The 11190-nt window shown below is 37.1% G+C and overlaps 1 protein-coding gene across 2 annotated transcripts in view; it reads right to left on the bottom strand.

The window, feature by feature from the left end:
* Positions 1–6030: 6030 nt before the first annotated feature.
* PTPRK (protein tyrosine phosphatase receptor type K) overlaps positions 6031–11190 on the bottom strand; it is a 564516-nt gene continuing 559356 nt past the window's right edge. For both annotated transcript variants that reach the window (XM_024759084.1, XM_024759085.1), the window contains exons 28-30: positions 10684–10847; positions 10019–10154; positions 6031–6536 (exon numbers count right to left, since the gene is read on the bottom strand). In XM_024759084.1, coding sequence (XP_024614852.1) covers positions 6483–6536; positions 10019–10154; positions 10684–10847 — 354 coding nt within the window. In that variant the 3' untranslated portion in view covers positions 6031–6482. The remainder of the gene's footprint in view (positions 6537–10018; positions 10155–10683; positions 10848–11190) is intronic.

Genomic DNA, 11190 nt, shown 5'->3' with positions numbered 1-11190 from the left:
ATTTTTTAGATGTTATCAAGTTGAGGAAGTTCCCTTCTAGAGTTTTTATCATGCATGAGTGTTGGATTTTATCAAATGGTTTTTCAAATTAATATAATCACATGCTTTTTTTCCTTTAGCTTGTTGATATATGATGCATAACATTGATTGATTTTCAAATGTTGAACCAGCCTTGCATACATGGAAATCATCCCACTTGGTTATGTGCATTTTTTACTTTATTGGATTCAGTTTGCTAATATTTTTTTGAAAATTTTTATGTAAAATTCATGATATATTTGTTTATAATTTTACTGTTTTTGTACTGTCTTTGTTGAGTATGGTATGTTAGCACTTAAATCGGCCTTTTTATTATTATTGTTTTTCTCTGGTTCTTATTCCAGTTTTGCTTTCCTTAATTTCCTGGGTGTTGTGTAAACATGTTTTAAGATTTTATCTTCATTCATATATAGTGTTTTTGAGTGTCTCTCTTGTTGTAGTTTTCTCAGTGGTTTCTCTGGGCATTACAGTATAAATATATGACATTATAATCTAGTGGTATCATTATTTTACCACTTACAGTAAAGTCTGGAAACCTTACTTCTATTTAGATCCCTTTTTCTTTCCTACTTAAAAATATTACTTTCTTGAATGTCGGATGGTATTGTAATTTTTGGTTCAATAATCAAATATAATTTATAAAACACATACATGGGGAAAGGGATATTCTATTGTATATACCCATAATTCTGCTCTTTCCACTGTTCTTCCTTTCTGATGCTTGAAATTTCCTTTTTTTTTATTATTTCTTTTTTTGTTTGAAGAATTTCCTTTAGCCATTCTCTTAGGAAGGTCTAACGACAAAGGTAACGAAGACCAATGGTGGGCAAAACTTAAAATATTTATTATCTGACCCTTTACTGATAGACATATGACTCCTCTAGGTTTTAATTTCTTAAACTTAACAATAAGGGCATTGGATTTGATAATCTCTAATATCCCTGCAACATCCATGATTTCATGTGGATTTCTTATGTGAAGGTATTTTTTTCCTCAATGACCACATTTGAGCACTCAGGCAATACAGAACTTAACACTGGAAAGCAAGTAATTAACAAATACTATCATTCCAAGAATATAACATGAAGGTGAAGAGAAATCCAGTCTGCTGACTGTGCGCCAGGTAATTAGATTTATGGAACTGGAGTTCAGGTTCCCACTGTGGGCTGGCAAGGGCCCAAAATGTTTTGCACCTGCCAGGTAAGTCAGCATGTACCATCACAATCTGGAGTGTGGTGCTTCCACAGATGCTTTACTGCACTTGTGCTAAAACAGTTCAGGCTATCCCATGGCTCACAGAACAAGGGCTCCCCTTTTGAGCTCTCAGTACTATTATCTCCAGAAGAATTATTTTCTAGTCATCATTTTGGGGGTGCTTATTAGGTGAAATGTGTGAATTACTTTCTGAAATATGCTCTTCTGAATTTAATCCAGGTAGGAGGAAGCGGGGACATCGACCTTGTTTTTCTTCATCTTAAGGGTTAAGATTCAACTACATATATTTTTAAAACAGAAAAATATGTGAGAAAATATGGTAAATAGGAAACCAAGAACAAGTATGAAAAACAGTTATGATAGCTATTCAGAGACAACTAAAACTCATGTTTCTCTAAAACACATTTTTAGAAAGTCAGAACAGTAAAACAACAATTATTCTACAATGGAGGTCACAAACTTAGACAACCAGATGCAGCCTTCTGACAGGTTTTGTTTTTTACAGAGTTGGGCCAGAGGTATATTTTTGTTTTTGAATTTAACTGGTTGCTAGTATTCAAAGTTTTTAGGAGTTCACATAAAAGTTTAGATTTCCACATCCTCTTGAGAGATGAGACACTGTTGGGCCATATTCTCATGTGGCGAACACTGCTGGGAGATGAGGAGCGTTCTCTTTGGGCATCACTTGTGCTTTCGGGTCCAAGTGGGAGTCGGCCTCCCCACATCGTTGCCTCTTGTCCCCATGTCAAACAACAGTTGTCATTTATCATCAGTTTCATGCTATTGTGTTTCTTGTAGTAGAGCTGAAGACGGCAGAATATCTACTATCCATATTTCAGTCAAAAGTAGGAAAAAGCCAGGGTTCCCTGGTGGCGTAGTGGTTGAGAGGCTGCCTGCCGATGCAAGGGACACGGGTTCCTGCCCAGGTCCGGGAAGATCCCACATGCCGTGGAGCGGCTGGGCCCATGAGCCATGGCCGCTGAGCCTGTGCTCTGCGGCAGGGGAGGCCACAACAGTGGGAGGCCTGCATACTCACAAAAAAAAAAAAAAAAAAAAGTAGGAAAAAGCCAAATGGACCAAAAGGAATATGTGTTTTAGTAAAAATGGGAAGCAGATATATTTTTGTTGAGATGAAAAATACCCCTACTAGAAATCCATACACTGAAGATGTCTGTTGTAATAATACAACCTGAATGACCATTCTGAAATATACCTGGCCTAATTCTCTCACTCACAATACCCGCCGGCTCCGCAGGCATCTCCTCTTTCTCAACAAATAACAAGTGGATGCCATGACGATCTTGTTTTCTCTACTTTTCCAGTTTGATTTTATCTCTTAGACCGTGCAACAAAGTAGGAACACATGGCCTTTGTCTGTCTGTACATTCAAACATCTATTTAAGGAAATAACTCATTGGTGATTCAATTTAGATATTTTTATTCTTATTCTATATCTACATAGATTGCATCTAAGTACTGAGGGTTTGTATTTTTGTCTTAAATGCTATATTTCCTCTGTCTGAATTAAGACTGATAAAACTGATAAGACTAATAAGGCTAAGTTGAAATGAACACAACTACATCAGAATAAATCAGCACACAATTTTCTGGGTTAGATTTCAGGTATCGTAGCTCCTTTTCTACAACTGGCAAGTGCATCACGAGAGATAGTATCTGTCATAAAATCTCCCTACCATTCCCCCCCACCCCCAAGCAGATCTGAACATTAAAGAAAGAGCTTTCAGATATTCAATAGGGACTTTATGTTTGCTTCAACAGTTTAGAAACCCCTTCCAGTGGTTTCTTTTGGGATTTGATAACAACACTGTCGCTCTGGTGTTTGTTATCTTCCAGGTTAGCATTTCAATTCACTTTGGAGGAAGCTGGAAGTTCGGAAGTGTTATATATCTACCACATTTCCATTGATTTTTGGACAATTTATATTCCAGAAGCCACTGATAGCTTACTTAAAGCAGATCCCAAGACAGAGCTTTTCTTTTTAGTTTCACAGAGAGAATTTTCTAATACTCTGCAGACCGCTTGAATAGACCAGAGCTGTGAACAAATTCAGATAATATCTCTCCCACTCCAAGCCTCCCTAAGCTGCGGGGAGACTTTATGAAATAATATGCCGGGAACATTTTTTACGGACACCATTTTCTGGCAACAGAGCAGATTTGAGAGGGAGAAGCTGTTGATGTCTGATCTCCAGGCTTATTACATGAGGACCTGGAACCCAAGAGATCGTGAGGTGAATACTGAATGAGCACATCAGTAGAGAGATAAACACGTCTCCTCTCCCTACTGGTCCAGTCTGAAATATCTTCTTTTTTGTTTATCTCTCAATGTCAGAGATCATTTGGCTGCAACACATTCATGCAAAATCCTTCCCTTTCTTCAAAGACTAAATATTAGAAAAAGGCTAGGCAGCACAGACAAGAAGGTTAACACTTATTTTCAAGATTGGTTAAAACTCGAATCCCCAGTTGCTGTGTGTCTCTGCCCACCCACTTCCAACACTTCCCTTGTGATAATACAGAGGAAGGGGATCTATAAAATTCCATGTCATGATAGCCATTTAAGGAATAAATGACATAGAGATAGGAGGCCTTTAATTGTGAAAAGCAGAGCACATTTTAAGAGTTCTACCAAGACATCTCCTGCCTAAAGGGACACAGATGAGTGGGACATGGCCATGCATGGGACTACTCCACAACGGTATAAAGTATGAATTTTTGAATAAGAGTATTAAGAAAAACAGATTTAGCATCCCACCCTTCTCCCCCAGTACAGTTGTCTCCAGATGCACTGGCCTCTGAACAAAGCAAGCATGATATTTTTATTTTCTGTTAGAGAGAAAGAGGACTCTTTTTGTCCTTTGCTTGAATTTTGGAGGCCACACGGACCTCTGAGTTTTGCGGTCAGCGGTATTCATGGTGATTTTGGTTACGTGTGGGTTTAATCCTGTGAACAGAAATGAAATCAGGGTCATGCTGCAAAGCAGAATCCTTCAATTAACATCATGAACATTACTGGGTAATGCAATCTTGAGTGAGTTTGTGGATTTTTTGTTAAATGCATCCGTGTTTAAATGAAAATTAGTCTTCCTAGGAAACGATAAGTTCTCTTATCTAAATTCTTAATAATGAAAGTCACAAATGTTCTAATAATGTACACAGCAAGTGGAAGTTTGAAGATACCCATAAAGATAATACTTTATGAGAAAATCAAAGGAACAACAAGAACGAAGTGCCAAATTTCCCTTGCCAGGCTATCAGGAAAGCAGGTGTTTACTGGAAGAGAGTGAGCTGCTAAATCAGACTCAGATTTAAATCTGTTGACAAATCATTTACCTTCTCAGCTTCAATTTTATCATTGGTAAAATAAGGATGACAATTACTATCTGTCAAGTTTGTTATAAGGAAGAAATAAGGAAATGTATATAAAGGGATAGTAACATATAAATATAGTAACTCAAAAAAAAAAAATCAATGTCAATCCCCTGGCCTTTTTTTCTTTCCACTCATTTGGAGTTTTTGAAATTCAATTTAAAGAAAAAAAGTGAAAGAAATTACTGCTTGGACATCAGTTTTTTGTTTTGGCTGTGCCACACAGCATGTAGGATCTTAGTTCCCCCACCAGGGATTGAACCCACACCCCCTGCAGGGGAAGCGTGGAGTCTTAACCACTGGACCGCCAGGGAAGTCCCAAGTTTTACTTTTAATACATTTTATGTGGTCTACTTGTATCAATGAGAATAAGGTATTTATTTGGGAGTGAAGGTATGAAAATTAAGGGGAGAAAATGATGTGCAAACAATAACTTGTAATTATAAAAATTTTATTTCACTCTTACTTTAATTAAATCTTCATAAGCACCATGTCATGAACTGGCAATCTAGAAAGAGGATACTGGAATGCTTTAGTCAATAACAAACTGCAAGCTGATGATATGAAGTTACAGCTACACGGGGCATGTGTACAAGACCACATTTAGAAAGGTTCACTTGAGAATCCCACGATGATGCACAAAACAGGATTCTGGCATCGATTTGTTCACACTTCCTACGCTCAGAACCCAAAGAAACACTGGTTCACCTTGACAGTTTACAGTTTGCTAACACTTGACCTTGAAAGCATAAAAGTTGCCATCTTGATTTCTTGACCAGTGCTTGGTCACAGGCTGAAAAGACCAATTCCTTTAAAATTTAAATTCTGCTTAAAGGTTATGTTCAACATTATGCAAGTCATCAGCAAGGCCTTTGAATGTGTGCAATTCTCATATATGATCAAACCATTACTGACCTAAGGAAATTGTGGAAAATTATATTTTCAGCAAAATGCTTAAATTTGGTCCTACATTAAAAGACCCAATTGCCAAGGTGTTTTACATAAATTTAATTCACAAGCATGTACACAAGAGATTCACTATAAAGAACATTGCTTCCTGGTTTATGAATAAAAAGTTTATCCTCTACTTACACTAAACATACAAAAAATAATCTACAAAAATTGTTTACAGTTGATTTTAGTGAAAGAAAAAGCTTTCTTCAGAAAAAAAAAATGATTGTGTGGTGGTAGTAGTTTAGCCATCAAAAAAGGAATGTAAGTAACCAATAAATATAATGTGCTTTCTCCATATAGACATATTTACACTTGAGTCTTTGGCTTATGTTGTTTTCTAAAAAGAACTTTAAATGATCCAGCCATCATTGCACATTAAAGGAAAATAAGCCAGTTATATATATTTATATATTTATATAGAGATCTGCTACACTTGAAACATATTAAAAAATGAATTTTCCTATGAATTTGCACAGTTTTTCTTTCTTCTTCCTTGAAAGATTTAACATCTTTTATCTAAAAAAGGGAGAAAAATGCCACATAGAAAGTATTAATTCATGCAACACGTGGTGGCTGCTCTACCAAAGCAGGAGAGAAAAGGCTGCATGTTCACTGGACAAACACTGAGAAGTTCTCATTTGAATCTGCTTCTTATTAAATAAAATTTATGTGGCACGAAATGTTGATGCTTTCATACAGTAATAGAAACTGAGTCCTTTTTATTAAGATACACAACTTCATAAGAAAAATACTTTTACCTCTCAAATGTAAAAGCCTCCCACCCCCCACATTAACATCTTTCTGCACAGGTGTGACACGTACAACAGCTGCTGGCTCAACAGATGAATGGGCTCTGCTTGGATGCACTTTGAAGTCTCCCCCCAACTAAGATGACTCCAGGTACTCCAAAGCTACGTCGTAGCAGAAACGGTACTGCTCCTGAAAGATGTTAAAACAAAAGGGTGGAGCAAAGTTAAGAAAAAGGAGAAGAATGGAGAATAAGAGCTATCAAATGAATACTTGCATTCAATTTAGATTTTTCAAGAATTACAGATTTTTTTTCTATATACAAGTTTAGCATCTAGGCATGCATATTTTACATTTGAGTCTAATGATTGCTGTTTAAGAAAAAGGAACTTGATGTAAAAGGATATGTTGTCTTTGCCTCATATTTTATATCAAATTACAAAAATCTTCAGTATTAGCTGATTATAATAGTAATACCTGATCAGTACAGAAAAATTTTCAAGTATAGAAAAAGATAATCAGAAAAAGTTTCTATAAATCTGTTATCAGAAACAACTGTTTAAAATACTACCTTAGTGTTAATTCAGTCCATTTTTATGCATGGTTGAAATAATAATTACTTTAGAATAAATATTAATTGCTTATCTATGTTTGGGGATATAACTTTATATTTTATTTTCTGTAGTTTAGCATTGTTATGTATCCTTTTCTTATGTTATTTAACACCTCTGTTAATACTTCATAAAAGTCTAATATGTGGATTGACTGTAATATTGCATTTATTTTTTATTTACTATAAATAATCCTAGAGTGAACATGCAAATATTTTTCTCCTCACTTCAGATACTTTCCTTAGTGTTATTTTAAAAAGCCAGTCATTTCAGACTGCCACTCAACAAGTCCAAATTCTTAATTTCTTCTTCCAATTTTATTGAGATATAATTGACATACAGCACTGTATGTTTAAGGTGTACGGCATAACGATTTGACTTACATATGTGAACATCCAAATTCTCAATTTTTTTTTTTTTTTTTTTTTGCGGTATGCGGGCCTCTCACTGCTGTGGCCTCTCCCGTTGCGGAGCACAGGTTCCGGACTCGCAGGCCCAGCGGCCATGGCTCACGGGCCCAGCCGCTCCGCGGCATGCGGGATCCTTCCGGACTGGGGCACGAACCCGTGTGCCCTAGATCGGCAGGCGGACTCTCAACCACTGCACCACCAGGGAAGCTCCAAATTCTTAATTTTTGACACAGTTTTTGGTCTATCAGAGAATTTAAGTAAATTTTTCAAAAATGGTTAGTGGTCCTTAAATTTTTTTGAGCTTACTTTTACCAGAAAAATTTATTTCTTCTGCCTTTATTTAAGACAACTTGGTTAACAAAAATTTTTGAGTTAAAACTGCCTTTCCTCTCAGTCCATCTGTGTGTCGCTCCATTATGAAGAATTCAGAAAAATTCAGACTGCATTACAAATTATTACTTGCAATATGTATTAAAATCTTCCCGATTCAGTCCAAGTGGGTAAAATTCAGGCTGAATTAGAGAACAATCTAAAACACATATTATTTCTAAAGAGAACTTCCAGGTGTCTCCAGCAATAAATGAGGGAAATAAAAACTTTCCCCAAGAGGTCTTTATCAATCCTACCCTAATTATCAAGTAGCTGTGATTTAAATTAGCCTACCACTGTGGCAAGTGCATCTCAAGAACCAAAAAGTGCTTGGGAACTGTTACATCTCTTTGATCAGTCTCTAGCAATTTGGTTTACTCTCTAAATTTTCTTACCAAACTCGTCAGTTCAATTCAACAGCACACTGAACTAATCATTAACCTTGATTACAACACAAATTGGGTGTTTAGTCAGGATTCATGGGACATGAATGTAAAGGTAAATAGTAACTCTTAAGAAGGTTCTAGAATGGCAGAGTTTAATCATAGACTTTTTTTTTTTTTTAAGGAACAGTGAGAAATCAGAGTTAAATTTGGAAGTATGATTTGAATGCTGCGGCCAGAAGTGATCTTATTGATGATTTTGGAAGACTTGATCTGAGAGATAGAGGCAGAGTTTACATTAAAAACTCTTCAGACAGCGGAGAGTTTAAAGACCTAACCATTACCTGCCCATCTTGTAAAAAGAACTCAGAGTTCTACCTCAAAATTCCCTCAAATCTATACCTCCCTTCCTCCAGCTCCACTGCCAACACCCCAGTCAAAGCCAATATCATCTTATTGGGACAACAGCAATACCTAAGGTATAAGCTGGAGTAGAGGGGCTTTGAGGACTTGTAGAAGGGGAAGAAGTCTGTGACCGTTCTTCAAAGTGAAACGGTATAAATGTAACTCTTCAGATTTTGTCTCAGGAAGCAGTGCACCTCTTGTGTGAACAATCCATGAGCAGGAAGTGGTGAAAATACTTTAAAGGTTTATTGAATTGCTCACTTTTGTTATCTGATCATCTTGATAAATGTAGGGCAAGCAACAATGATGTCTTGGTTTTCCTGGTTTACTTTTCTGTAAGCATAAACTACACAGCTGCCCCTGACCTTATCCTGCCATGCACATATGTGTAACCCACAGCCATCACTTTAGAAGTCGAATGTGCTAGAGAAGTTTAACTTTCTTCCTCTGCATACAGCTTCAACCAGACGAGCTCCTACATACACCTACCTTCCTGCTCTTATTTTGTAATCTGTGTTGTGATTTAGTGAGCCCTGGCTAATTCAAATAACATCACATGAACTCCATTCTAAAATTGGTCAAGCTGAAAACTGTCAAAGGCGATAGTTTAAAAAATTATAATTTGACCAGCAATGAAGAATTATAGATAATGACTAAAATAAATTTCATTTGCCCTTTAAAAACTCTGCATGTCTAAAGTGCTAGATGCAGGGCTTCCCTGGTGGCACAGTGGTTGAGAATCTGCCTGCCAATGAAGGGGACACGGGTTTGATTCCTGGCCCAGGAAGGTCCCATATGCCGTGGAGCAACTAAGCGCATGCACCACAACGACTGAGCCTGTGTTCTAGAGCCTGCGAGCCACAACTACTGAGCCCGCATGCTGCAGCTACAAAAGCCCGCATGCCTAGAATCTGTGCTCCGCAACAAGAGAAACCATCGCAATGAGAAGCCCACGCACTGTGATGAAGAATAGCTCCCACTTGAGGCAACTAGAGAAAGCCCGTGCGCAGCAACAAAGACCCAACACAGCCAAAAATAAATTAAAAAAACAAAGAAACAAACAAAAAAAACTGATATAAAAAGTGCTAGATGCAACCTATGAGTATATCCCTCAAAATGTTTTACCAGTTAATATTGTTTGAGAAATAAAAATAAACAAGAATAAAACCTAGATAGCAGGATTTTCTTATTATAGAACCATTTAACAAATTTTACTGTAGCAAATATTTATTGCTCAAAAGAAACGAACAAAAATCCTACACATTTCCCAAGTTAAATGAAAGTAGTTTTCTTCATCATTAGCAGCTTAGGCAATATGTGATTACGTTTATGTGGGTAAAGAGGGATACTTGGCAGTTCATCAATTAGGCAGGAAAGTCCCCACAAAGACACATTTATACATACGATTCACTATGCGTGTATCAAGTCAAATCAACAAGTAGGTATATGATTGACTAATCTCTACCCTCCCTTCTGCGTACAAGACTGTGACTCACCGGGGCTTCCACCATGTTTGGCTTGCTGTTCCTTAGCGTCTTGACCGCATGGAACACATCGACAACATTTTGCCGTTTCACCATTTCAACAACGATGCCTATAGCACAGAACATGCCACTTCGCCCACCACCATTTCTAAAAGCAAAGAAAGCAAAGGCATTTTAGATCGAAGCTTTTGGTGACCACAGGTCACACAATCATGTTTGGGAAAAGAAAACATTATCTTTTAAATTTTTTCCCTTTGTGTTTTAATTTTGCTTCACATGTGTGCATGTATGTGTAGAGAGCAGAAAGGAAAGATACTTGAGGATGACATTAACTTAGTAGCTTATACTTAGGGACATGTTACAGGCATAGGTGGCTGCAACCTAGATACTTTGAGATTTTGATAGATTTGTACACAGTGTAAATCAGAAAAGTTATTCAGAGTAGTGTTCAAAAGAGTTTAAACTATATAATAACTATACGATAATCAATTTAGAAAATACAAAAGTTGAAGTTAGTAGTGAATTATAGAATCAAGAAACAGGAAGATTGTTCCAAAAGAATGTCTAGTCAAGGTCTGTAAGATGGGAGTCAGTTACTCTTTAACATAGACGTGAAGGCTAATAAGGAAATGAGCACCAAGGCCCCCCACATGGCCAAGCCAAGCCGCCGCACTCACAGGCAGTGGATGATCGTTCGGCCCTCCCCGTCCTCGCATTCCTCCTGCCATTTTTCCACCTGCAGTATCAGCTTCAAAAATGACCGTTTGGAGCCAGGCACTTCTCGATGAGAAGCCCACCCTAGATACTGAAACTGCTGTACCATCAGATAACCTTCCTGTGGCTGCAGAGGGAGAAGTATTTTTATGTAAATAAGTTGGGGCTGGAATTTTTACTAAAAAGTAAAAGGTTCATATCAATTTACACCATGACATAAATGACACTGACAATGGATTGAATCTAGCTGATGCAAGTCCAAAATATGTACATACCAGTGCAGAAACATTCTAAGTTACATGAGAATTATCAGTTATACAAAATTCTCCCTCATGCTCCATATCCAATAATCAATTCCTATGTTTATACTTCGTGAATAACTTTCAAATTCACCTCCTCTTTATTGCCACTGACATCATTGCACTCTCAATCACAAATCATAATAATCACTTCTTAGTTGATCTCCCTGA

The sequence above is a fragment of the Neophocaena asiaeorientalis genome, unplaced genomic scaffold, assembly GCF_003031525.2.
Source record: "Neophocaena asiaeorientalis asiaeorientalis breed wild unplaced genomic scaffold, Neophocaena_asiaeorientalis_V1.1 scaffold5, whole genome shotgun sequence".
Classification (NCBI taxonomy): Eukaryota; Metazoa; Chordata; class Mammalia; order Artiodactyla; family Phocoenidae; genus Neophocaena; species Neophocaena asiaeorientalis.
Note: the sequence above shows the minus strand (reverse complement) of the source record. Positions and strands in the feature narration are given on the sequence as shown.